Source organism: Pteropus alecto, unplaced genomic scaffold, assembly GCF_000325575.1.
Source record: "Pteropus alecto unplaced genomic scaffold, ASM32557v1 scaffold60, whole genome shotgun sequence".
Classification (NCBI taxonomy): Eukaryota; Metazoa; Chordata; class Mammalia; order Chiroptera; family Pteropodidae; genus Pteropus; species Pteropus alecto.
In genome coordinates this window covers 2,776,713-2,799,772 of record NW_006430726.1, presented here as the reverse complement: position 1 = coordinate 2,799,772, position 23,060 = coordinate 2,776,713, and the positions used below count along the sequence as shown (strand labels likewise).

Genomic DNA, 23,060 nt, shown 5'->3' with positions numbered 1-23,060 from the left:
ACCATCATTCCTCAGTCTTGATAAAAATGATTTTGAGTCTTTCATGGTTTAAGAACTCTCTTACAAAGTAGGTTTCCAGATAAGTGTGCTGCCTGTATCATCAGTACATCAGAACCCCACAGAGCAACTTTGCAATTGTTAATGATTTACCACAAGCATCTAAGGAAATATTTGCACAGTTCTTAAAACGGGTAAAATCAAGTCAATGGAATTTAGACTCTTGGGAATTAGGAGTATATCCTATAAAAAGGACAAAGCTTTAGTGTTCAGACGAGGAGGAAAGGATCTCAATCTGATCTGGAATGTCTCTGTGAGCCAGAGGGAATTAAGAAGAATTTAAGCCCAAGATAATAAAATCCTTTTCAACTTTAACTCGCTATAAATAAGCTGTGTTAGCTTCAAAATTTCTACCTCGGAGGAATATAGCGGTGGCAATTTGACTAGAAGGGAGTGTCTGAGGCTGCACCTGGATGATGCTTTATTTAAGACTGAGAAAACATCAACTGTCCACATCCGAGCCCCTCACCCTCACTTCCCCTTTTGGCACTGCCACTGCAAATAGCCTTATAAAAAAGGAGGCAAGGAAGGAATGGCAGGGGAATAAGAGTATATTTACCAAGTCCTACGCTCTTCAGATCTGGAAAATAACTCCATACAGCGCACTATCAGAGATCTGAATTAGCGCTTTTCTGTTGAGTACTTCTAATGATTGAATACGTCCTTCATACACTGGAACGAAAATAGTGTATCTTGCATATCTATGAAAATACAGTATTTTCACATATCGAATTGGGCTTTTATTTTGGGTACATAAAAAAAGAAGTGAGTACTTATGGTTTGGAAGTAAATATATATGATAGCAATAGAGAGGAAATTAGTATTGAGAGAAAAATCAAAAGTAGTTTTGCTTTGCCTCATCAGAAACCATCAGGAAGCATAGTTGTGTAGAAACCAATAGAAAAAAATGCCTCTATAAAATTTCCATAATGAAAAAGTTTTTTAAAAAATGGTCCTTTTTAAAATACCTCCCAACAATGGAGTCTCAGAGAAGTAGATCCTCAAATGTTCATTAACCAAGACTAATGGGGGACTCCTGACAGAAAACTAGAGCTATATTTTGGATTTTGTTCTTTGGTGAGTGAGAAGAGAAATAGGGAAAACCCCAGAAGATGAGCTCATTACGACCTACGGGTAGGTCGTGGCCTTTCTGCCACTCCTGTAGGCGGAAACGCTCAAAAAGGAGAGGCAACTACTATTTTCGTCTTGGTGTTGGAATGGGGGTGACTCCCAGCCCCAAGTTTCCAGTATTTCTCAAACCCACACAGAACAATAACATCCAGTTCTCACCCACCAACATGTGGTAGTGGTTTCGATCACATTGTTTTCCTTCTTCAGACCCTGTAGCGGGGGGAGCTCCTCGGTGTCTCAGAAAAACACCCCGGCTATTGGTTTCTAGGCTTGTGTATTGGCTGAGGCCTCCATCACGCGCCTCCTGAGTGCCTTCATCTTTAGCTATGCAATGACCCAAACTGACAGACCTGCTGAGTGAAAAGGCAGAGGCCTGGCTTCCCACAGGGGACACGTAAACTATGACAGCAGGCTTCCAGAGCCGGGGCACCTGCTGCCTGCCTTTGTTTTTTAACCGGGATGGCAACTTCAGCTGGGCCCACAGGAAGGGCGGAGGCTGCAAACTGCTCTTTCACATATACCTCGGGTTGCCCTGACTTAATTTAAGACCAAAAACACCAACCAAAGGAATGAACAACAACATCTCTCAGAGGCAGGATAGTGACTTCCCAATGAACAAACTGTCGGGGACAGGTACACCCGATTTCACTGAGTGCCCCTGAGCAGCACTGATTGCATAAGCTGGAGACAGTGTGGTTGCTTTTGCCCAAGCGCACACGGCATTTGCCCAAATGAGAACGCCCCTCACCTGTGCCTGTCTACTGAAAGTAAGACGCAGAATGGCATTATATCGCTAGCCATCCTGTTCCGGCTCGTCAGGAGTGTGGCTCTTGATTTGGGGTACAGTACTCTACTAATGAAGAAGAAAGACACGAATTCCCATACAACAAGGTGGAACGCGCTAAATGGACCCAGAAGCTACAATGCCGGGGAAACACATGGGTAGGAAGATGGAAGAGGGGTGTGTTCTGACTGAGAAGGAGTTGGGGGAAGTCAGGGGGACTTTCTCAGAATAGATGCTAGTTAAATGTTTCTCACAGGATGAGAGACATTTGGGCAGAGAGAAAAAGGAAGGGGTTTGGGAGTAGCCAGGGGCTACCAGCGCAGGGAGCATGCACCTCATGGGCGATGGGGGATGCCATGGCTTATGAGGCTGGACAGGTAGGTTTCACTATATACATAAGGTCTGTACATTTACTATAAGTAAATGACAGGTCAAAAAAGTCCTGAGAAAAACAAAAGCCTTGGGGGATGGGAATAGCTAGAAGAGAGCAGATAAGAAAACCTTTCTCTTTGGGTTTTTGTCCTTACCTCCCAGCCAGGGTTCCCTCCCCCAGCGTCCTTCCTCCAAGAGGACTTCTGCCTCGCTTCCTGACAACGAACTAGTACTAGACTCGAAGGACGTTGGTGCTGTGTGGCGTCACAGGAGAGCAGCCTGTTCATTTGACACAGAAGGAAACCAAGGACCAGAGGGCTGTCATTTGGTCCAGGGTTCCACGGCCGGTTTAGAAGTAGAAGACACAGGTTTGTGTCCTAGTCCCAATTTCAATTCAAAGTTTCTCTAGGACGCTGCTGCCTGAGCAGTTAGGAAATCTGAATGGCTGACAAATTTCTGAAGCTATTAAAAATCAAACGGTAGGAGATAAGGTAGCAGCGTGGGTGAATATCCACGGCATAGTAAATGGGAAACACGACCCCCCTGATTTCAGTGGGTTAAGTACCTGCAGAAAAAAGAACTCACGGGGATGATCACCAAAGTAGTTAATGGTGTCCATCTCTGAGTAGGAGAATTATAGACTGTTTTTGTATTTCACTTTATTTTCCATTCCTAGAAGAAAAATATGCATTAAATCTCCTATTCATTAAAAAATGGAGATTTGTATCATCATCTAGCTTTTCTCATAATTTTGAATTAAGCATTTAGTCTGCTTGTTTTGCTGAAAGCAAACACTTCTTGAGAACAAAAAAAAATATGAATCACTAGGTAAATATTGATCTGTTGCTAAGTGAATAAGAAACATAGCATCCCATCTAAGCAGAGTTTTTCTCCAGACATCAAAAAATTCGTTTCTAATGCATCTTTGGAGAGATTAGCTTAAAAGAGATTTAAAAACTGACTTTGAAAAAAATCCCTCCTCTCTTTTCAATGTTCATGTTTCATCAACTTTATTCTATTCCAAAACAGCAAAAAAAAAAAAAAAAAAAGTTCTGATTCTGCACACAAGTCATAATAATCGGCTGCTTTCGGTCATGAGTAACGCCACCGGCTTGTTAGAAATCAGTTGACTGACCTTTCTAGCCCAGACGATTGTCAGCGAAGGCTGCAGACAGGCTTCCTCTAAGTAAAAAAATCTTCAAAGTTCCAGGAGAAGCACTCTTACCCATAACAGACCTATTTCCTGCCCTCAGCTTCAAACATATGGGAGGCCGTGACAGAAATGCGACACAGAGAAAGAACCTGGAGGACAGTGGCTTCCGACAGAGTGATTAAAATAGAAAGGAGGTCACTAGGGAATTGGAAGGCCATTCTGGGGCCCGTCCTGCTAAGGACTATCATTGAGAGCTGGCCTCTCACTGTGCTCTGCCTCGCTCCTTTCGCCTGCGCCCCGAAAACATCTCCATCCATCTCTCCACAGATAAGACAGAAATCAAGTCTGGAGTCACAAACTTGGGGTCGGTTTCCCTCTCTCCTACTCCCAGTTTCCTCATCCTTAAAATGAGAGGAAAAATAAATCCGACCTCAAAATCGTTAAGGGCATATTTGCCTGCGAGAGATCTACAACAAATACAAAATGCAGTAACGTGGACAAAAGAGTAACGTGAAAACACCTTGGTGATATACTACATGAACGCAGGACACAGGTTTTCCTACAATAAGCATCTAAATAGAAAATAAGAGGTCATTTAAAAGATGGAGGTGACATAGTGTCTCCTTTTTGCCCTTTAATCATTTGTCATGTTCAAGTCTGAGAGTTTGGGTGTTTGGAATTTACCTTCTGAAATAATGTTCCAACATGTTCTAAGACCGCTGGTCCTACCTTCGAAAGGACAGGTCTTGGAAGGAAATAGTTTCCGGGGAACTCGCCCCTTCATACCTACCTTCAAACCATAGTTAAGTAACTGAAGCTGACCTCCACACCTCTCTAACTGGGGTTTCACTAGAAGGGAGCATGGCAACCGGTTAAGGACAGGGGTGGCGAAGTGCCGGGAGGGGGTGGACACAGCCATGGGGCCCAAGAAGACTGACCAGGGACACGTTTCCATACCAGGAAGGTAGGTGAGGGACACCTCAATAGAGGTCACATGGCACCAGGCCAGTACCTTAGACTCATGGAGAAAATGTGCCAAGGAGGGAAAAAAGCAAAGAGAAAGTGTTGGGCTTCAAATCTCTGGGTTATTTCTAAAAGGAAAACAAGAAAAGCCGTAAAAAATTGCCATAATCAGCTTTTCTTTCTTTTCACTTTCAACAATTAGTGTGGAATCAACCCTTACGCTATGTTTTTTTCCGGAACGTAGACAAAGCAGCTTTATTGTGGCTTCCTCTAATTCTTCAGGAACCAACGCTGGTTGCAAATTCACACTCATCTACATGTTAACTTATAAATTTTTTTTAATACCCTGGTTTTCAAAAGCTCTTTAAAAATGAGATGGCTCAGGAACTGGGTCTAGTTGGGTCCCATGCATCTGAAAGCGGGCGCGAACGTTACTTGCCAGTCCAGGTCAGTGAATCATCTAAATTAAGTATTGAAAAATGCTGGACAATTTGAAAAGCATACAATTTCTGGTTCACTCGGAATGAAGGCATTCTCGTTAAGTGGCTTCTCTTGACTAATATCAGTCCATTTTTCAATAAAACAGTTGGAGAGTACCCCACTCATAAACCTGTGCTTTTTTGCTTATTATTTGGAAAAGACTGTTTGTTTGCCCTAACTGGCAACGGAGCATTTGATAGAGGCTAGACTGTTGTCCAAGTTTTCTGCGTCTACCTAAAAATGACTACTGCTTTCTGCCAAGTCCTTGTCACGGATGATGACTCCAGGCAACCAAGATCTGATTCTGTCTCCTACCCTCCAGGATTCAAACGGACTTCTGTGGAGACTGTGGCTATTTTCACAGCCATGTTGCTACTTTACATGGAGGCCCTGAGGACACAATGTGAGAAGGTTCTTCTTTGAACACCGCCCAAGCCAAACAGCTCAGCAGGCGAGCACACAGCAGGTGCGAGGTCTACTCACTCTTTGGTCAGAAGAGGACAGGACTTGAGTAGAAAGCGTGAGAGCCCCGAATCCTGGAAGTAGAGGTCAGGCGGGGCTGTGGGGCTCTTCAGATTCAAACACCGGACGATCACGTACAGCACGGCAGCTACTGCGGCCAGCTTCACCCCATCAAAAACGGCCGGGAGCTCAGAGGTCTCCAGCATGGCATTCATCTTGATCTGGGGAGCAGAGGCACAGGGAGTGAGGAGGGGTGGAGCCTACACACTAGGAGACATCATGATTCAGGTGTGTCCACAGGGCCCACCCAGGTGGACTGCCGTGGGCACCTTACGGACATCACTGAACTGGCAACAACCCAAATCACACACAGTCCTGAGCAATGATAAACTGTGTAGGGTGTTGTTTTATTTAATCGAATGAGCACTTCTAAGATAAGCAAATTGGAAAACACTAAGAATAGGATCCTTTGGAGAGCGAGAGAAAAAAATCCCATCTGAAAGGATGAGGGGGACCTGGAGTCACATGCTGATGTGTTTAACAGGCAGCCTCGAATCTCTCTGCAGATTTAACCTGCAACTGGTGTGCCAGGTGTGTGCCAAGTGTCCAGTTTACAGCCTGGAACAGATATGTGGGTGGGACTGCTATGGCCTGCAGGTGTGGCTGTACTGCCTGCTGGCCCTAACCCTCTGTTTTCAGAGCAGGATGAGATAAAGCTGTGAGATAAAACCACCAGGGCCTGACTCAGCCATCTGCTCCTTGGTGTCAGACCCAGCCCAGGTCACAGGGGTCCTTGCTCTGGGGGGATTTCGGGCAGTGTGAAATGGAGCTCAGTCAATTTTTTTGCCCCCACTAGGCTGAAAGTAACCAAATTCAACGGCTAAGCCAAAATTAAAATCTGGAGTACTGAAAATGCATATGCAATTCTAGCTTTTCTCAAACTCTGCTAATATTTTATCTTTTGAGATTGCTTCGCCTTATATGTGATACACACACGCACACACACACCCCTCCAAACACATACAAGCAAACATCGACGATGACAAAAACAACAAAAATCCAGTCTTTTCCTAGCTGCTCGGCAGAAAAACAGAACATCAGCTGTTACCTTAAAAATCAGGGAAACCACAAGCTAACAAAAAGAAAATGGGAACTCTAACAGCCAAGGTAGCTATGGCAACAGCTTCCCCTGGCTTCAAGTAGCCTCTGCTAAAAACAGTCAGCACGAGAATTCTGGTGGCCAACGGTGTAGATAGAACAGGCAGGATGAAACAATCTCCCCAAAACATGTTTGGGGCATAATAGAATAAACGCTCTTGAGACCCACAGGAAGGCCGAGGGGACTCAGAGACCCTTTTCTAAAGTCAAAGTGACTTTGGCAAATACAGGATGTAAACACACAGCCAACGATCTCTGGCAGGGGCTCCTGACTCAGTAAGGACAGCAAGCAAAGATCGCAGCTCCTTAGCTTGCCTTCCACCACTGGGGCAAGAAAAGGATTTTTAAAAAAATTCATCCTACACAATTTCGAACCCAGGCTAGACCTCCGAATATACTCTCGGCTGCATCCACCTTTGAACTTTTAAGAGCTGACAGTTTCATTAAAACTCGACTTCTGGGGACATGTCATGTCACTCCTGGGGCCATGTTCCCCTTTAAAGACTGGTTATTTATAAACCTCTAAAACAAGGATTCTTAACTCAAGGTCTGTGGGTTCCCTATGGGAGTCTACAGTCCCCTGAAATCATATGTGAAAGTTTACAATTTTCTGGAGAGAAGGTCTGCAGATTTAATCAGCTCTCTAAGGCAGGGGTCCCCAATCCCTGGTACTGGTCCACGGCCCCTTAGGAACCGGGCCGCACAGCAGGAGGTGAGCGGCAGGTGAGCAGGCGAAGTTTCATCTGTATCTGCAGCCGCTCCCCAGAGCTAGCGTCACCGCCTCAGCTCCACCTCAGATCATCAGGCATTAGACTCTCACAGGAGCACTGGTCTCTGGTGCCAAAAAGATTGGACTGCTGCTCTAAGGAGCCTGTGACCTAAAACGTCCATAGTACCACATTCTAAGATGTTCCATGGGTTCAGCCTGTGGCTCTGGACCCTAACCTCTTCAGAGTGGTACCATTTCTGCCAGTCAAGCTAACGACGAACTAGCATCCAAGATGATGAAGCTGCCCAAAACGAGATCTAACAGGAACTCCAAAATTTCTCTGATGTGATGCTGGTGATATGGGAGCAAAACAAGTATTTTTTTCTTGCCCCCTTCGTTGGGAGAACAGAAGAATGCAGCTGGTGGCCGTACCAGTTTCCTTGTTGGTCTAGGATAGACTCATTGAATTAAAAAAATACAAAAGTCCTTCCCCTCCCCACTTCTACTCACTACTGAAGAACAAAAGGGAAGTGAGGAAGAGAAGTAAAAATAAGACTGGGCAACACATACCTATGTCCCTTGTTCCTCTCCACTGAGAATATTAACTGTCCTTGGAGAGCGGCACAGCTGGGCTGGTCAGGTCCAATCTCTTACTCAAAGTAACCTAAAAGCTGAAAAGATGAAATGGTGATGAGAAAGAAGCAATTTAAATGAAATACAAGTACAGTCTCCGTTTCTCTGCATTTCAAAGCTTTAGGGAAAAAGATACTTTCTGTAATTAACGTGTGCCACGCTCTTGGCCATTTGAATGATAAATTTATCATGTAAATGATAAATTCATAGAAAAGGATTATGTGACAAACGAGATGTAGTACATTTTATTTATTGATATTTACACTGATGTTTGTTTACAGCTTGACTCTTACTACAAACTATCTCAGATCACTACAACAAAACACTGACGAGATATGCATAAAGATTCAGAAGTGTGCCAGTCTGCTGATGGCTTCCCCAGAGGAAGTCTCTCCTTCACTGTGACAGAAACCTGAACATGTGCCTTGCTGGCGGGGAGGTGGGACTACAGACTCCGGCCTCACTGGCAGGTAGGCGAGTCCGTGGAACTCATTTCTGGCCACTTTGGGGTGGGGGAGGTGTCTATTTCTGGGGAGGCTTCTTAAAAGGCAGGGAGTTAACTCTTCTGCCATTTTCCCTTCCAGCATCCCTAGGATGCAGACCACTTGGCCGCAACTAGCAGCCATCTTGGGCCATGGAGTGACCTTGAGGTCATTCAAGAAGCCACATTAAGAGGACAGCAGAGTAGAAAGATAGTAGCCTGGGGTCCCTGATGATTTCACAGAGTCACCTTATCAGACCTAGACCGCTTATCTCAGGATTTTTTTTATGTGAGAGAATAGATCTCTGTGTGCGAACCAGTGTTATTTCTAGACTCTTTAGTCTGCAACTTCTAATGACACAGAGGACATACTACACCCAAATCTTTATGGATGCTACAGCTGCTGGGTTATTAGAGCACAGGCAATTTTCCTATTTTTTCCCTTTTCCAAAACTCCTAATGACTAAGATATTTTTGTTATTAGAAGAAAAAAAAAAAGCTTTAAAATAGCAACTCACAAAATCTAAGAAGAAATTAAGAAATTCTGGACAAGGAAAATACCTATGTCAACATACGCAATTCCCTATGTGATTAAGCCTAGAATGGATCGGAGGTTTCTGACTGCTGGGGAAAAAGAAAACCTAATTAGACCGAAATAGAAAGAGAGCTAACATGTATTATGCTCTTTCCCCGGAAAGCATGACAGATACTCAGGAGAAGTAGGGCTCTTCAAGCATGAAAGTATAAACACGCACGCACGCGCACACACACACACACACACACACACACACACCCTATGGAACTTTATATAAGGGGACCTTGAGTGATATGATAGGCAGTGTCCTCCTACAACTTTTTTAAAATAGCAATAGAGAATTAATTTCTCAACCTCTGAAAGATGACAAGGGTTTAAAATTGAATTCAATTCAGTGAAGGCAATCCTATGAGAGGCTTGTAATTACCATGGTCCAAAATATGCAGCCTCGATCCAAGGCTTGAACTTGAAGTTCCAAGGAACGGGGCAATTCTACCACATGTCACTGGAGCCACCGACCTTGAACTTCAGTAGGCTTAAGGGCTGTCATGATGACCTACTGTGTGCCTAGCGCCATGCTAAGCATTCTATAGGGCTGCAGTTAAGTAGAATTCTCATTTTAATTGGGGAGAAAAGAAATTTATGTTAAGGTTTTATATACTTTAAAACGTGGGGACAAAAATAATTAGTCCAGGAAATAATTAACCACAGGGGGACCTATGAAACAACTAGATCTCAAAGTGGGCCTTAGGACTTAGATGTGTAAGTATGAGAGTGAATATGTATGTATGATATAGATATATGTGTGTGATGTATATGTGTATATATGCATTAAACCAAAAACTGGCAATTTCAGAACATAAACTCTTGAAATGAATTTTAACTTTATTTTATGATGTTCTTTCTTTCCAAGTTCAACCTGCCACTAAGTATCAATATTCTGAATTTGTTCTCGACGTAACACACTTAGCATTCACCGTACTATTTTGTATGCCCCTCTCCCTTTTCTAAGCAGGTGAAACCCAGCTAAATGGACATCAGGCAGCCCAGATAGGGAAGTCGCCCAGAATGGCTGCAGGGCCAGGTGTGCAGAAGATGAAAAGGAAGCTTCTCACTCCCCGCCACCGTGTACTTCCCAATACACTGGGTCTTTCCTCAGCTCAGCCCCACACCTCCCCTGCTCCCACCCAGTCATTTTATGAGTGGGATCTAGGTACCGTACGTTCCGCTTAAAATCCCATGTGTGGTCCCTACATTAACAAAGACACCCAAGGTGCTGCCATTCCCAGCGGTAAAGGCAACTTCAGTGTTGCCCCCGATCTCTAAGACAGGCTGGACTGGCGCTCTCAGCAGCCCGAGGGCCTGGGCTTCTCTCTCACAGCTAAGAGCAGCAATTTAAGATGGAGGCACAAATGCAGGAAAAGGCAGGGCCACTGTGCTGGGCAAGGTTCTAGTGTGGGGGTTCTGAGACCTGGGTCCCAGCGACCGCTCTGCTTCTTCCTGCACAGTGACCCTGAACAAGTTACTTAACCTTTCTGGGTCCTAAAGACCTCATCTGTAAAATGAGAGAGTTAGATTAGAAGTAGATGATATCGAAGGTCTCTTTCAGCTCAAAATTTCTGAGATTCTAGGGATAGAATTGCAGTCCTTGGCTAAAGAGCACGGGAAAAACGCCCTGTGAGCTCTGTAACAGAAGATGGCCCTGTTCTCCAGCCTCCTTCCTGGACCATTAAACAACATAGTTCACAAGAACTAACAACCCTCAGGGCCTTTGTTCTTCCTTTAATAAGTTACACAGTGATGTGGCTCCAGCTGTGCCGGTTATGCCACTAATTCCATCGTATTCATTCCACCTCCACGAGTGAGTAATGACTGCAGCCTGGGAATATTAACGTTCCCTGACGATCCGAAACCTACTGTGAAGAAAGAAAGAAAAGCCTGAGCAGACCTCAAACACGGAAACCTCATTAGCTTGTGTAATGGGGTGAATAGTGTCCCCCTAAAATTCATGTCCACCTGGAACCTGTGACTGTTACCTTATTTGAAGGGGGTCGCTGAAGATGTAATCAAGTTAACACAGGGTCATGTTGATTAGAATGGCCCTAGCACCATGACTGGTGTCCTTGTAAGAGGAAGGAAATCGATGTAATCAAGTTAACACAGGGTCATGTTGATTAGGCCCTAGCACCATAACTGGTGTCCTTGTAAGAGGAAGGAAATTTGGACAGAGACACAGACACACAGGAGAAGGGATAGATGGAAGTAGAGACGGGAGCGATGCACGTCCAAGCCGAGGAACCTTTGGAAGCTGGGAGAGAGGCCCTAAGAGACTTTCCCGCAGGGCCCCCGAGAGGATATGTCCAAATTACCTCTTGTGACCCCGCAGTTCCACACGCCTGCCCTTTAGAGACTGAAGAGGTCCTCTGCCACATCCTTTCAAAAGGTCCCTAATTGCTCAGACAAGCTTCAGCCAACAGAGACCACAATAAGCTCAGGGACACCAACACTCCCAGGCTACTTGTTAACTCAATACAAATTGTATTCTGTATGCAAATATTTACTGTCTTGGTTTCTAGGCCTCTGTGATTCAGCTGTTAACAGCATCCTTTCCTCTCTCGTTAACCACAGACGCAGACGCCCTGGGGAGGGGGCGTCTCTCTGCCTTGCAGCCCACAGGACCTGACAAACAAGCTTCAACACTCATGCGGGTCCCATGGCAAATAGCTCTCAAGGAAAACAAAACCAAATCAAGCTCCCAAAGAATTTCTCTCTTCCTCTTCTGGTCTGGGTGAAGATGTGGATTTTGTTGAGCTTCGCTCCTGGAGTGAGAGAGCCCAGTGTCAAATCCTGGCTCCACCAGGTAAGCTTTTTGCCCTTTTTGGCAAGTGGCGTAATGCCGCTGGGCCTCATCTGCACGAACGTGTTCACGCCTCGAGAATATTCTAAAACAATCCCTGGAATACAGTAAGTGCCCCGCTCCCCCTACTATTAGCTAAACCATCAGCATGACTAAACCCTCCTCCATTTTGCCTGGTCGGCTCCCTAATGTAACAGAAATTACAAGATATTCTCTTACCAAACTGACACAGAGGCCTCACCAACAAGGAAATAACTAGCTGATTAACTGCTTGGGCCTCTACCAATAAATTTAAAATTAATCCCCAGACACACATGGAGCCATGATAGACTTAATAAATCACTGAGTAATAAGTGTTCATTATCAAGTCCCGTTAACAGCTCCAAGATGTATTCTTATGTTCGTGCTAAAAAGGTGCTGGCAGTGCCCTCCTCCTGGCACACACGCCCTTTCTCTTCTGCGGAGGGGGTCCCTCCTTTCCTATGGACGGGCTGCCCCCTCATCAACACCTTCCTGCAGGTAAATCCACTGTTGACTGGCCAGGCCCTCCTAGCAAACCTCTTTGATGTCCTGGAATAAAAAACAAAACAAGACAAACAACAACCCAGGCCAGCACAGTAAGCCTCTGGCAGGCTTCCCTGCCCTCGAGGCTGCTCGCAGGATGGCGGTGGGAGGCCACACACAGCACGCTCACGCGTTCCGATCTCTCAGTCTTTTTGGTGGCAACTTAGATAAAAGCAGTCGACTGTAAACGCAGGCAACATGACATCTTTGGGGAGAAGGCAGGGAGGAAAAGGGCCAGTTTCTTCCCACTTTATCTGCCATTTAACTAAAGAAGTCAGAGCTGTTACAGAGAAAAAAATAAAAGCCACTCCACAGGAGGTGAGAAACAGCCCAGAGCAGATTGCTAGGAGGAAGCCCAGCTGTCCCCCTCCGAGATATTTCTTTGTGCTCTGAGTCACTCACTGCCAAGGTGCTAAGACCCTGTCAGAGGCCCTGCCAGAAGGTTCCCAGGTCTGTCCCACTCTCCAGAGGGTGCACACCTGCTGACAACCACCTGCCGACAACTCGGGGCCAATTGGAGCCCCATTCTCCTCTCACAGTGAGTCCCTCTGCATGCAGCTCACAGAACTGCCTCTCGGCGCATCCAGGTTGTTCCAGGCCTGGGTCCTTCTCCCAAGGAGAGTCCTGGTGGATTAGTTTCCGGAGGAAAACTTGGGTTCTGAAATCCCCCCTTTCACTACTACCACCACCTCAAGCCCCAAAATAATGGAGAGCCCTGGCAATGACGGGGCCGACCCTGTTTTCAAAAGATGCCTAGGAAAGTTTATGTATTAATTTTGAACATTAAGAGCTGAGCACCTAGACCTCTTCAGGTCCAAGTAGGGGGTGGCCCTGGGAGGTCGGACTGGGTTATGGTGCTGGGAAGTGCCTGGTGGTGGCGAGACTGAAAGCAACAAGGAAGGAGAAAGCCCTCAGAGATCTAGGCCCACAGCTCTTACAAATCAGGTCCAACAAGCTGCAGAGACTGTCCCAAGTCACACACAGTTTTCTCAAAGAGAAGAGAAGGAGTTTACAGATAATTAAATACAGTTACATTAACGTTCTTAGTTGCGGCCCAAATTAAGACCTTGAAATAGCCTTTTTGTGCAGGTCTGCTCATATGATTACGGTTTAATTTAACCATATTCTTCCACAAAGTCAAAGGCCACACCCTCAACGTGCTGAAATTTCAGAAAACGCCCTACAAGTTTCTAGTGAGAGGCAAGTCACCCGAACGCAAGAAAATGTGAACCTCACCTTTAAATGTCAGCAATGGCTACTAACCCATGAACGTTCACGAAAGAAAGTTACTAAACTAAAAAGAACTGAAGATTGAGTCACTAGTTACGTGGCACACTTAACTGAGCACTTTCACATATGCCCTTACTAAGATACTGAAAGGGAGCTGGCCACCGTCCTTAGCAAACAGCCCTGTTGAAAGAGCATAATCATTTTCTGATAGAGGACAATGGGTAAAGCACTTGGTAAAATCACAAGCAAAACTGTTTTCTCTACCATTCAGAAACCATTTAATTCATGCCTGAGAACAAATCAAAAACCACAAACCAGGTGTCCCCTCTATGGAGATCCTAGAATTTTCTAAGAGGAGGGGCACTTTCATGGAGAGATCTGATAACTCTAACATTGTATTAAAAAACTTATACTGTAGTTAAATTCTGTAGCATCACAAGTAAAATCTCAGTTTACTGGAAGGCAGCAAACTCAAGTGCCTCATTTACCGGAATTGTTGAGAGACAGGTACAAGCGGGAGAAGAGTGTCTGCAGATTTACTGCACAAAAGAAACTTCCAGGTCGTGTCCCGGGAACAGTACGGATCCCGCCCAGTTTTCCGTGTTTGCAAACAAGCTTCCAGAAGGAAGAAACCAGGAGACAGGGGGACAGGGCAAGACTTAGTACCTGGCACAGCCCTGGACTAAAGAACCGCTGACCCACGAAATTCACTAAAGCAAAGACAGTTTCACCCAGAGCTGCCACAGAAAAGGGCTCACAGCTACGTGCAGATAGTGAGAAAATAAAAACAACCAGGAGCCCCCACTCCTGAGCATTCTGGTTTCCCAAGGCCCCTGTGTCAGATTGGCACACGGTACTTGCCTAATATCCACACTTTGGGACCTGTAATGAGCACATTAACATGCGAGGCCTGTTATAACTCTGACATGCGCCTTTTACCACAGCAGCCTTTGAAGTAGATCTGTGAGATTGGACCAACAGGTCAAGTCCCTTCCCACTCCCTCTCCCCAAGGAGAGACACCTCTGTCCACTCGCAGGCTGGGCAGGGCCAAACTCACCCCCCTCTCCCAGCTCTGTGGTTCTGTGATGCCGAATTCAGCCAGCTGTGACAGCAGTAGTGCCCCTCAGGGCTCAGCCCACAAAGCAGGAAAGGTTCTGGACTCCTTGTCCTTCTGAGCTCAACAGAAGATTCTGGGGGCAAGGGTATACATTGTGCACAGCATGCTTCACTTATTTCTGTTTTATAAACACCTGGCATGCTAAGAGTAGAAGCAAGATCTCCTGCCAGTTTGGAGCAGCAGGCTTGGAGATCACATGGATTCCACTGTGACAAGTGCCTAAGTCTTAGAAGACAAACTCCACCAGCTAAATGCAGATAAATAGGAAAGACTGATTCTCGTTCAGAGGGCTAAAACTGGAGGAAAGGGTATTGTGAGATAGTCATCCATTTGGTGAACAAGCCAGCCCCAATACTCTAGGGAGCCCGTACCCAGCCTCTGCCATCAGTCCTGAGGTACATAGAGCCTCGTGATCCCCCCACAACTTTTAGGTCACAACCCAGGTTGAAAGACCCAGAGGTGCTGGATTCTGAAGGTCAGAAGGAAGGGACCCCGCTTGTGTTTCTATGCAACTTGCTTCCCATGGCATCTGGAGCTATTCCTCGCTCTGAGCACGCTGTGCTGTGCAGCTGTGGCCAGGTCACCTGCCCTCTCTGGGGATTTTGAAGCTTACCCTAAGAGCCCATGTGGTATAATTGAACGACACAGACTTTAGAATCAGAGGATCTGGGTTTGAGGGCAGGCTGCATAACAGGTTGCTGAAGGAAAGAAGTTGATGAGTGTATGTAGGTTAAAAAAACACTTTATAAATATAAAATACCCACAGATATCCTCACGATAAGCCTCGTAAAATGCCTTGAGCAATTTAGAGGAAAGTTGCCTTATTAAATATTGTTTTGTCAGAAATGACGGAAATCCTTCTCCATAAATGGGAAAGTGATCCCGTTTCCCCAAACTGATCTACCTGTGTAAGTTGGGAGCACCCACATGTACAAAGCAGTGGTTTGTAAAAGAAGAGGACAGAACCAGAAAGTGTGTCAGTACCACCCAGGGACATGTTTTGCAAAACTACACCCCCTTTCTGGCATTCCAACCCACTCCCCATGGGGACCAAAGGAATCAGCTCCATTCTAAGCTCTGTGGGGCTATGAAATAAGTATAATACATGGCATCCATGAAATAATTAGAAAACACTGCAAACCCATGCATAATTAAGTTCGAAATCCTGAACTACCACCTATAAACACTAAAGGAATTCAAACAAAGGAGGCAGAAAGAAGTGGACAGAGATCGCTGGGGAGCTGCAGGAAGAGATGGAACGAAAAAGAAGGCAAGGAGGGGTGGGCGCAGACACCAGGCTGGGCACACGGGCTGAGCCAAGGCCCAGGAATGCTGGGCAGTCAGCAGACTCGTGGACAGGATGAGAGGGACAGGTCTGGGAGCAGTGGCGATGAGTCATTGTGGAATGAAGCTTCAGGGCTTTACTTACAGGGGCAATCCAGATGTGGCCTTGGCCCTGTATGCTGGGCAGGCACCCTGAGGAACTGACTCACAGCAGTAGACGTGAGTAGGTGTGACCTGCCCCAGGTGCTGTCAGACAAGCATTGCCATTCACCATTTGCACACGAATGCAAGCCCTCCATGGCTTCCAGGTAGTTTTATACAACCAGCTGAACTATCCAGACACCTTCCTTTGGGGGTCCATCTCCTCCAGGCCCTAAAAATCGCACCATCTCCCACCTTTGCATTTTGAAAAAACCTTTTCATAACCAGAAAATTCGCAAGACTCATCTCTACATAAAACGATGACTCACACCCCTTTAATCGCTGTTGGGGATTCTGGTCTATGTCCTTGTAATTCAATCCTCATGTGTAAATTCTGCACAAGTTTAAATTTATGGTCTTGAGCATGCAGTGGGCACTCTGTAAGTATTTACTGATTGAGTCTGTGGGAAAGGCCTAACATATCACCACTCTGATCCCTTGAGCAGAATTTTCTTACGGAGAGATTATTGCATTAGGCTGAGAGGTACAGGCCTTTATAACTGCCATGCCACTGTGGATGGAGAGAGAGCGAACTCAGTATGTCCTGGGCCATCAGCAGCTTCTGGATATTTCAAAAAACATCTCAAAGTTCAGACAATTATCCAACTAAATGAAAGCTTTCCACCTTCTATCACTTGCAGAACCACTGTCCAAGGCCATATTTCTTTTCCCCTTTTCCTTGTTTGTCTAAAGCACATCTTATCTTATCAGGCTCCAAGAGTGATAAATCTATTTCAGAAACTGCTCACAAATAAAGAGGATTCAACGCAAAGAGAGACTGTTTGAGGTAGCAGAAGGAAAGGAAAGGTTCTCAAAGAGAAGGTAGACAGGATCTACCCAATGACTGTCGGCATTCAGATAAATACTGAAATATACTGTTACAGACTCGCGATTTCTGCTACTCACTCCAAAACAGCCAATGCGACAAAATCGTCTATGGTATTTTCCAACTGACATGAGCTTATACAATCCAGAAAATATAAATCTGACTACAACTGATCCTAGGTTAACCTAGATTGAGATGTAGGTGTTACTACAAAATAGGGATCCTTTTTAACATTCAAAGAAAATGGAGAAATGCTTCTTCAAATGTATGTGGTATCTGAAACAGGTTTGTGGAAATAGGTCAGAACAACTGGTGTTAAAAAGATTTCTGCTTCATTGAGATGCTTTCTGTGTCCGGGTAGCGATGCCACTCACGACACGGTGGATAAACTGATCGACTTTGGGGAAGGACAGACCTGGCCCGAATTGCAACCTTACCACTTGCTGGTTGTGTAACTATGGGCAAGTTTCTTAACTTCTTTGCACCCTGGTTTCCTTACCTATAAATGGGGATAATAAGAGCGTCCTGCTATTATAATAAAAATAAACGCAGACACAAGGCTAACTTGGCAGTGGTGTGCTCACCAGAGAAGGCAAAGGCGGGGCCTGCTTAATCCAACAAGGCCAGAGGACCCGAGTCCAGAGCCAAGTGTCTGGGTCTTCGAGCCTGGTTAGTCTAGCTCCCGGACCTGCCTGTGAGCGATCACTACAAATCCAATTTAACCATCTTCTACAGGTGATGAGTGGTCCCTGACCCCCCTCGAGACCATCAGCGTCTCTGTCAGCCACCCGGAGAAAACACTAAGCTTGTGAACCTCGCCTGTGGTTCTGATCTCTGGCTGATGCTAACTAACAAGTCGCTATATCTTTGAAATGACGGAGCAAAACTAAGTGATAATAAAAATTTCTATTTGTATAACTCTACAGTGTACCAAATGCTTGTGATTTAAATATATGACAGCAGTTACTCCACTAAATGCACTGGTGTTGACAGTGAAGACCAAGGACATAATTTACTGTTTACAAAGTACATCCTCAGACATTACCTCATTTGGTTCTCGCCACAATTCTCTGTTATTATTAACGCAAGTGAGGAAATCAAGGCCCAGGAGCCCTCCCTGTGCCAGGCCCCGGGTAAGGCTGTAGGAATACAGACAGGTGAGGCACTATCCATTAGAGGCCCTTCGAAGAGCTGGATGGATCCCGACCGCATCAGTCTCATTGACAGATGCTCCGCAAGGCTTCTCCCATCCAAAGAAGCCTTTAAAAAATTGCCTTCCTCTCATAAGCTCTTGGGTGGCAAAGGCAAAATTTCTCTTGCAATTTCAGCACAACATCCAGCTTTCTGTGTAGAGTTAATAAACAGACTGACGGGTAGTATTATTGATAGCCTGAGGGGAAGGAACTATGTTTTCTAAATTGGGAAAAACGTCCTTGGCTATAATCTACTTGGCATTTTCTATTATCTTTCTATTTAGAAGGGCACGTTTTTCAATGTCGTGGATAAGAGTGAGTGAGGACTTTATTTACATGATCAGAATAGAGAAAGAAATTGCTCTAGGTTATCTGGAATCTGATAAGTTCAGGCCACACAGGGAGCTGTGAGGGGCTGGAAGGACAGCAAGCCCTCGTGGAAAGGGGTATTCACAATAAATTCGGTAAGAGAAGTGTAAAATATCTCGGCTATGCATGGGACACCTCTGGAGGAGGAAGAAATCGGTTAACATTGGTGCCTCTAAGGAACAAAACCAGGTGACAGAATCAGGGGTAGACAGACACATATTTAATGTCTAACCTTTTGTGTCTTTCAAATGTTTTTTTTTTCATCATGCACATGAATTACCTAATTTCTGAAAAAAATTAAAGACATTACAATTTTAAAAATGTAACATACAAACAAAATAGTCTTTATGCAGCAAACCGAACATACTTGTTAATCTGGACAGCTGTGTTCCTGGCACACACCAGATGCTCAGTTTGTTGAACTTAATGGACCTCCCCTTAAAGTCAACAAAAGAAAATCAGAAACCGGGCAAATCCAAGGGTCTCAGTGTTCCAATTCTCTAGTAAGCTCTTCATCTATCTGCTACTTAAGAATTACAAAAGATCAGAGAATGAGTTCTTGTGTAACAAGCCTTGCACCCAACTGGTCCAGATGCACACGCTTCAAGCGAAACAACAGGTCTGTTCACCTATCCACACCAGCCATTTTGTAAACAGAAAACGTTTAATATGAAAACATGATGCCCTGAAACCAAGACAACAAAAAATAAAGGTGCAGATATGAAAACAATCCCACGCTGCAGTAGAAACCAGAATACCGTACGCAGTAGGTCAAAGAGTTCTGCCACGTGGAGTTCCATTATACTGGAAGTCTATCTCTGCTAGAGCTTTTCAAAGAGCCAGGTTTTGGACAAAACATAAGACAAATTTTTCCCCTGTCTTTCACAGGACTAAAGAAATATTATGTGCTCTGGGCAAGGGCAGTGGAGAACCACTACACTCTTTGTGGGCCCTGCCAGAGATTACCAGGAGGAAGGTGTAAGTGAAGAAGTAAGGGCTAACAGTGAGAAGACCTTTCACCAGGACCTTATGAGAAAAGAGAACAAGACAGAGAGAAAGGGACCCATTATCAACACACAAACAATGCAGTTAAAGCAGTTATTCGAAGACGGCTGAGCTCTGGAATGTCCTATACAAAAAAAAAGTCAAAACTCAAAATCAACTCTTACGAAGCTACCAGTCAATAAATAGGGATAATCTTTGGTTCATTCTAGAAAACACAGAGAAGGGAAAACCAAAGATGACTGGATTCCTGCAAGAAAGAAAAAGGTGACAGGTATTTCTCAATTAAAAGGGAACTGGTTGGCGAACGGAGAATAGGTGTGTATCAAAACCGGGAAGGTGATAAAGGAAATGAAGGTGAAGGTAAAAAGGAAAGAAAGAACTTTCCCAGCCGAAACAAGAGGAAAAGACCGTTCCACGGCACTCGCCATCTGGTTTATTTCAATCTCAAAAAAAGAACTGGAAAAATGCAGAAAAACCAGTGAACAAGCTAGATTATCAACAAGAATCAGTCACACACTTGTGTGTCTGCCGGCAAGGCAGGCGCTGCTGGTGCTCACCCTGATCGAATGACTAAGTAACTTGCTTAAATGCATCTGACACACGATCCCTGAACTTCTGAAAAGCACTTATTACAGTGGCTCATGAAATCTTAATCTAAAAATGTTCATCCATTTATAATCAAGCTACATCACACTGACAACTGGGAAGGAGGGCCGAACAGACGGAAGAGATATTCAGAAGGATTCCGCGGAGATTGGTATCATCAGGACTTTATCACTTTGAGGGATTCTCCCCACCCCTTTTAAAGAGAATAGAAGAGATTTGGAATCTAAAAAGAGTGCAATTGTTAGGAGAGGACCAACAGAGAAATGAATTACTTGATTCAATAAAAGAGAAAAATAAATAAGAAATAAAATGCAGTGTGACTTGGAAAACCCCACTGACATGTGTTGCAATAAAATCTGGAATACATTTAATGAATTGCAGGGGAGAAGGCAGAGAATAAAATAAGCTCCTGATAGAAAATATTGGGTAGTAGATATGAAGAAAAACTGTATAAAGGGGTAAGAGAACATCGTATTTAGCAAATCTATAGTGGTGACTGTGTGCCAAGCACTGTTCCAGTGTTTCAGATAGTAAGTCATGTACTCCTCAAAACAACCTTCTACTGTTAAGTACCATTACATTCTCACTATATATGAGCAAACAGAGGTAAGGAGAGGTTAAGTCACTTGTCCGAGGTTATGGCTAGTAAGAAGCGGATTCAAATCCAGGCACTATGATCCAAAGTCTCTGCTCACAATCTCTCTGGACTCCCCTAGAATTTAAACACCAAGAGTAAGATAAGTAAGCTGGGAGTGAAATACAAGTCATATACTCGCTAGATCCAAGGTCAACAGATCATCCCTCAGTCACAGCTGTGTGATGGCCAGTCAGCCCTGTGATCTCCCCAGGCCTTAGCTTCCTCACCTGTGTACTGAGAAGACAGATTAGATGAGCTCTAAGTTGGCTTCCACTCTAACATGCTACAAGTCTACACTCTACATGGACTGGTCTGCTTTCTGGCCAGTTATTCAAAGGTTAATTCGCCCTAAAATGGGCAGCGAGTGGTGTTAAAAGTTCTTTCTCCGCCTCATGACCTTCAAAAGATTACTGTGTCCTATTCAGGCAAACGACAGAGCATAGTCAAGGGGTACTGTACGGTTTCTCTTTTGGACCCTACTTAATGTGGTTGTAACAAAATGGCCCTCGAAAAGCTCTGGGCACAGATCACATTAATTCTGCCACACCTACAGTCTCCTCAGGCTCCTCTCATGAACCTGTCCTTGGGACCTGTGTCAAATCCAGTTAATGGAATACCAGGGAAACTGACAGTTAAAAGAGAGGAACTGGGGGGATTAAGAGAGGCAGTCCAGCAGTTCAAATTAAAGAGTTTCATGATGGCTAAAAAAGCCATACCTTCTTGGTATAGTCCATTCTCTTTGCTAACACCCACTCTGAGAGTGGAGACATCAAAATTCATTACGGGTGAATTCAACACCCACTTCCTAACTAACGTACCCCCAGAAGTATCCTTCTCAAGCTAGGCATTAAAGGTCACCCACTCCTCCCTTGGGAGTCCTTTCTAAGCATCCCTGACAGGTGGCTGTCATCTGGCCTCTGCCTGGACACTTCCAAGGTCGAGGCGCTGACTGCCTCATCTGGCAGGCAGCCACCTGAGATGCTGGACAGCTCTCGTTATGGGGAAAGCCCACGAAGCGCCTAGAACAGTGCCCTGCACGGGGATGAGCTTGGTAAGCGCGCCTCCAAGTGGGTCAAAAGCTGCCTCCCTATAACTTGAACCCATCAGTCCTGGGTGCGCCCCTGGAGCCGTGAAACGCAGAGGCCCTTCGGATATCCGGAGCTGTAATCAGGCCCCCTGGCTCTCTCTTTCCAGGTGCTAATCCGGACCGCCATCACCAAGCTTGGGCCAGCAGAACCTCCTCAGACCCCAGGGTCCCAAGAGTGCACACCGATGGAGGGATGGCCGGCAGAAAGGCCTCAGTCGGGGATGTCCCCAACCTTGGTACCTCAGTACAAAGGGCTTTCAGGAAGGCGTATCCCATCTGCTGCGGTCCCGGGTGCCTCCCTCCACGCCACTTGGAGAGCCGGCCCTTGGGACCCCCGCGGCGCCAGGTGACAGGCCCCGGAGGATCCGGGCGCGCAGGCAGAGGCGCGATGGGCCGAGACACGACGAGAACCGCAGGGCTCAGGGGTTTGGCCCGGTGGATCCGGGGCGCGATCCCGGTGTACCGGAGCTCGCGGGGCCGCGGCTTTACCTCTGCGTGGTTGACTACAGCTTCCCAGCTCGCTCTCCGTCCGGTTCCTGCAGCTCCGCGGCTGCCGGCGGCGTTCATGGAAATGCAGCCGGAACCCCTGGCCAGGGCAGCTCCCGCCGCTACCGGCCCCGCCCAAGCAACTGCCGCCACACCCCTGACGACCGCTCCTTCCACGCCCCTAACCACGGGAACCCGCCCGTTCATTGGGCGGCCCAGCCGCTGCTCTACTAGCTTGCGCTCTCATTGCACCCCCAGAGGATAGCCCATTGGTCGGCAGAGCTGTTCTTCAGAGTGAAGGCGGAGCTCTTAGAGAAGACAATTGGTTACTTTTGACGTCTTTAGCCCGTAGGCCAAGATCCGGAGAGGGCGGGGAAAAGGGAGGAGAGCTAAACCGTGGGCTGTGTTTGGTGTTCACGCGCTCAGGGTGCGGAGAAGCTGACAATTGTGACCTCAACCTGGTTTGGGGGGTTGGGTAAGGTCAGTTGTCGTCTGATAGTGTAAGGAGGGAGGCCTGCTGGTAGCTCAGCTGCGAGATCTGATGGCTCTGGGTCGAACGACTGACTCACCAGTTGCCAAGGACACGAAGTGGAATTTGGGGTCCTGCCCCGGGAGAAAGCGGGGAGGAAAGTGAATGACCAAGCTGCAAGGAGAGACAAGGATGTGGAAGCAGCGGCCT

General features: G+C 45.9%; 1 protein-coding gene and 1 pseudogene across 1 annotated transcript in view; both read right to left on the bottom strand.

Annotated features, from left to right (window-relative positions):
- Positions 1 to 22,532, bottom strand: part of ABHD2 (abhydrolase domain containing 2) — a 62,743-nt gene extending 40,211 nt beyond the window's left edge. The window contains exons 1-3 of the mRNA XM_006905262.3: positions 22,385 to 22,532; positions 7,840 to 7,940; positions 5,424 to 5,623 (exon numbers count right to left, since the gene is read on the bottom strand). Of these exons, the coding sequence (XP_006905324.1) occupies positions 5,424 to 5,617 (194 nt within the window). The 5' untranslated portion in view covers positions 5,618 to 5,623; positions 7,840 to 7,940; positions 22,385 to 22,532. The remainder of the gene's footprint in view (positions 1 to 5,423; positions 5,624 to 7,839; positions 7,941 to 22,384) is intronic.
- Positions 22,022 to 23,060, bottom strand: part of LOC102881084 — a 19,862-nt pseudogene continuing 18,823 nt past the window's right edge.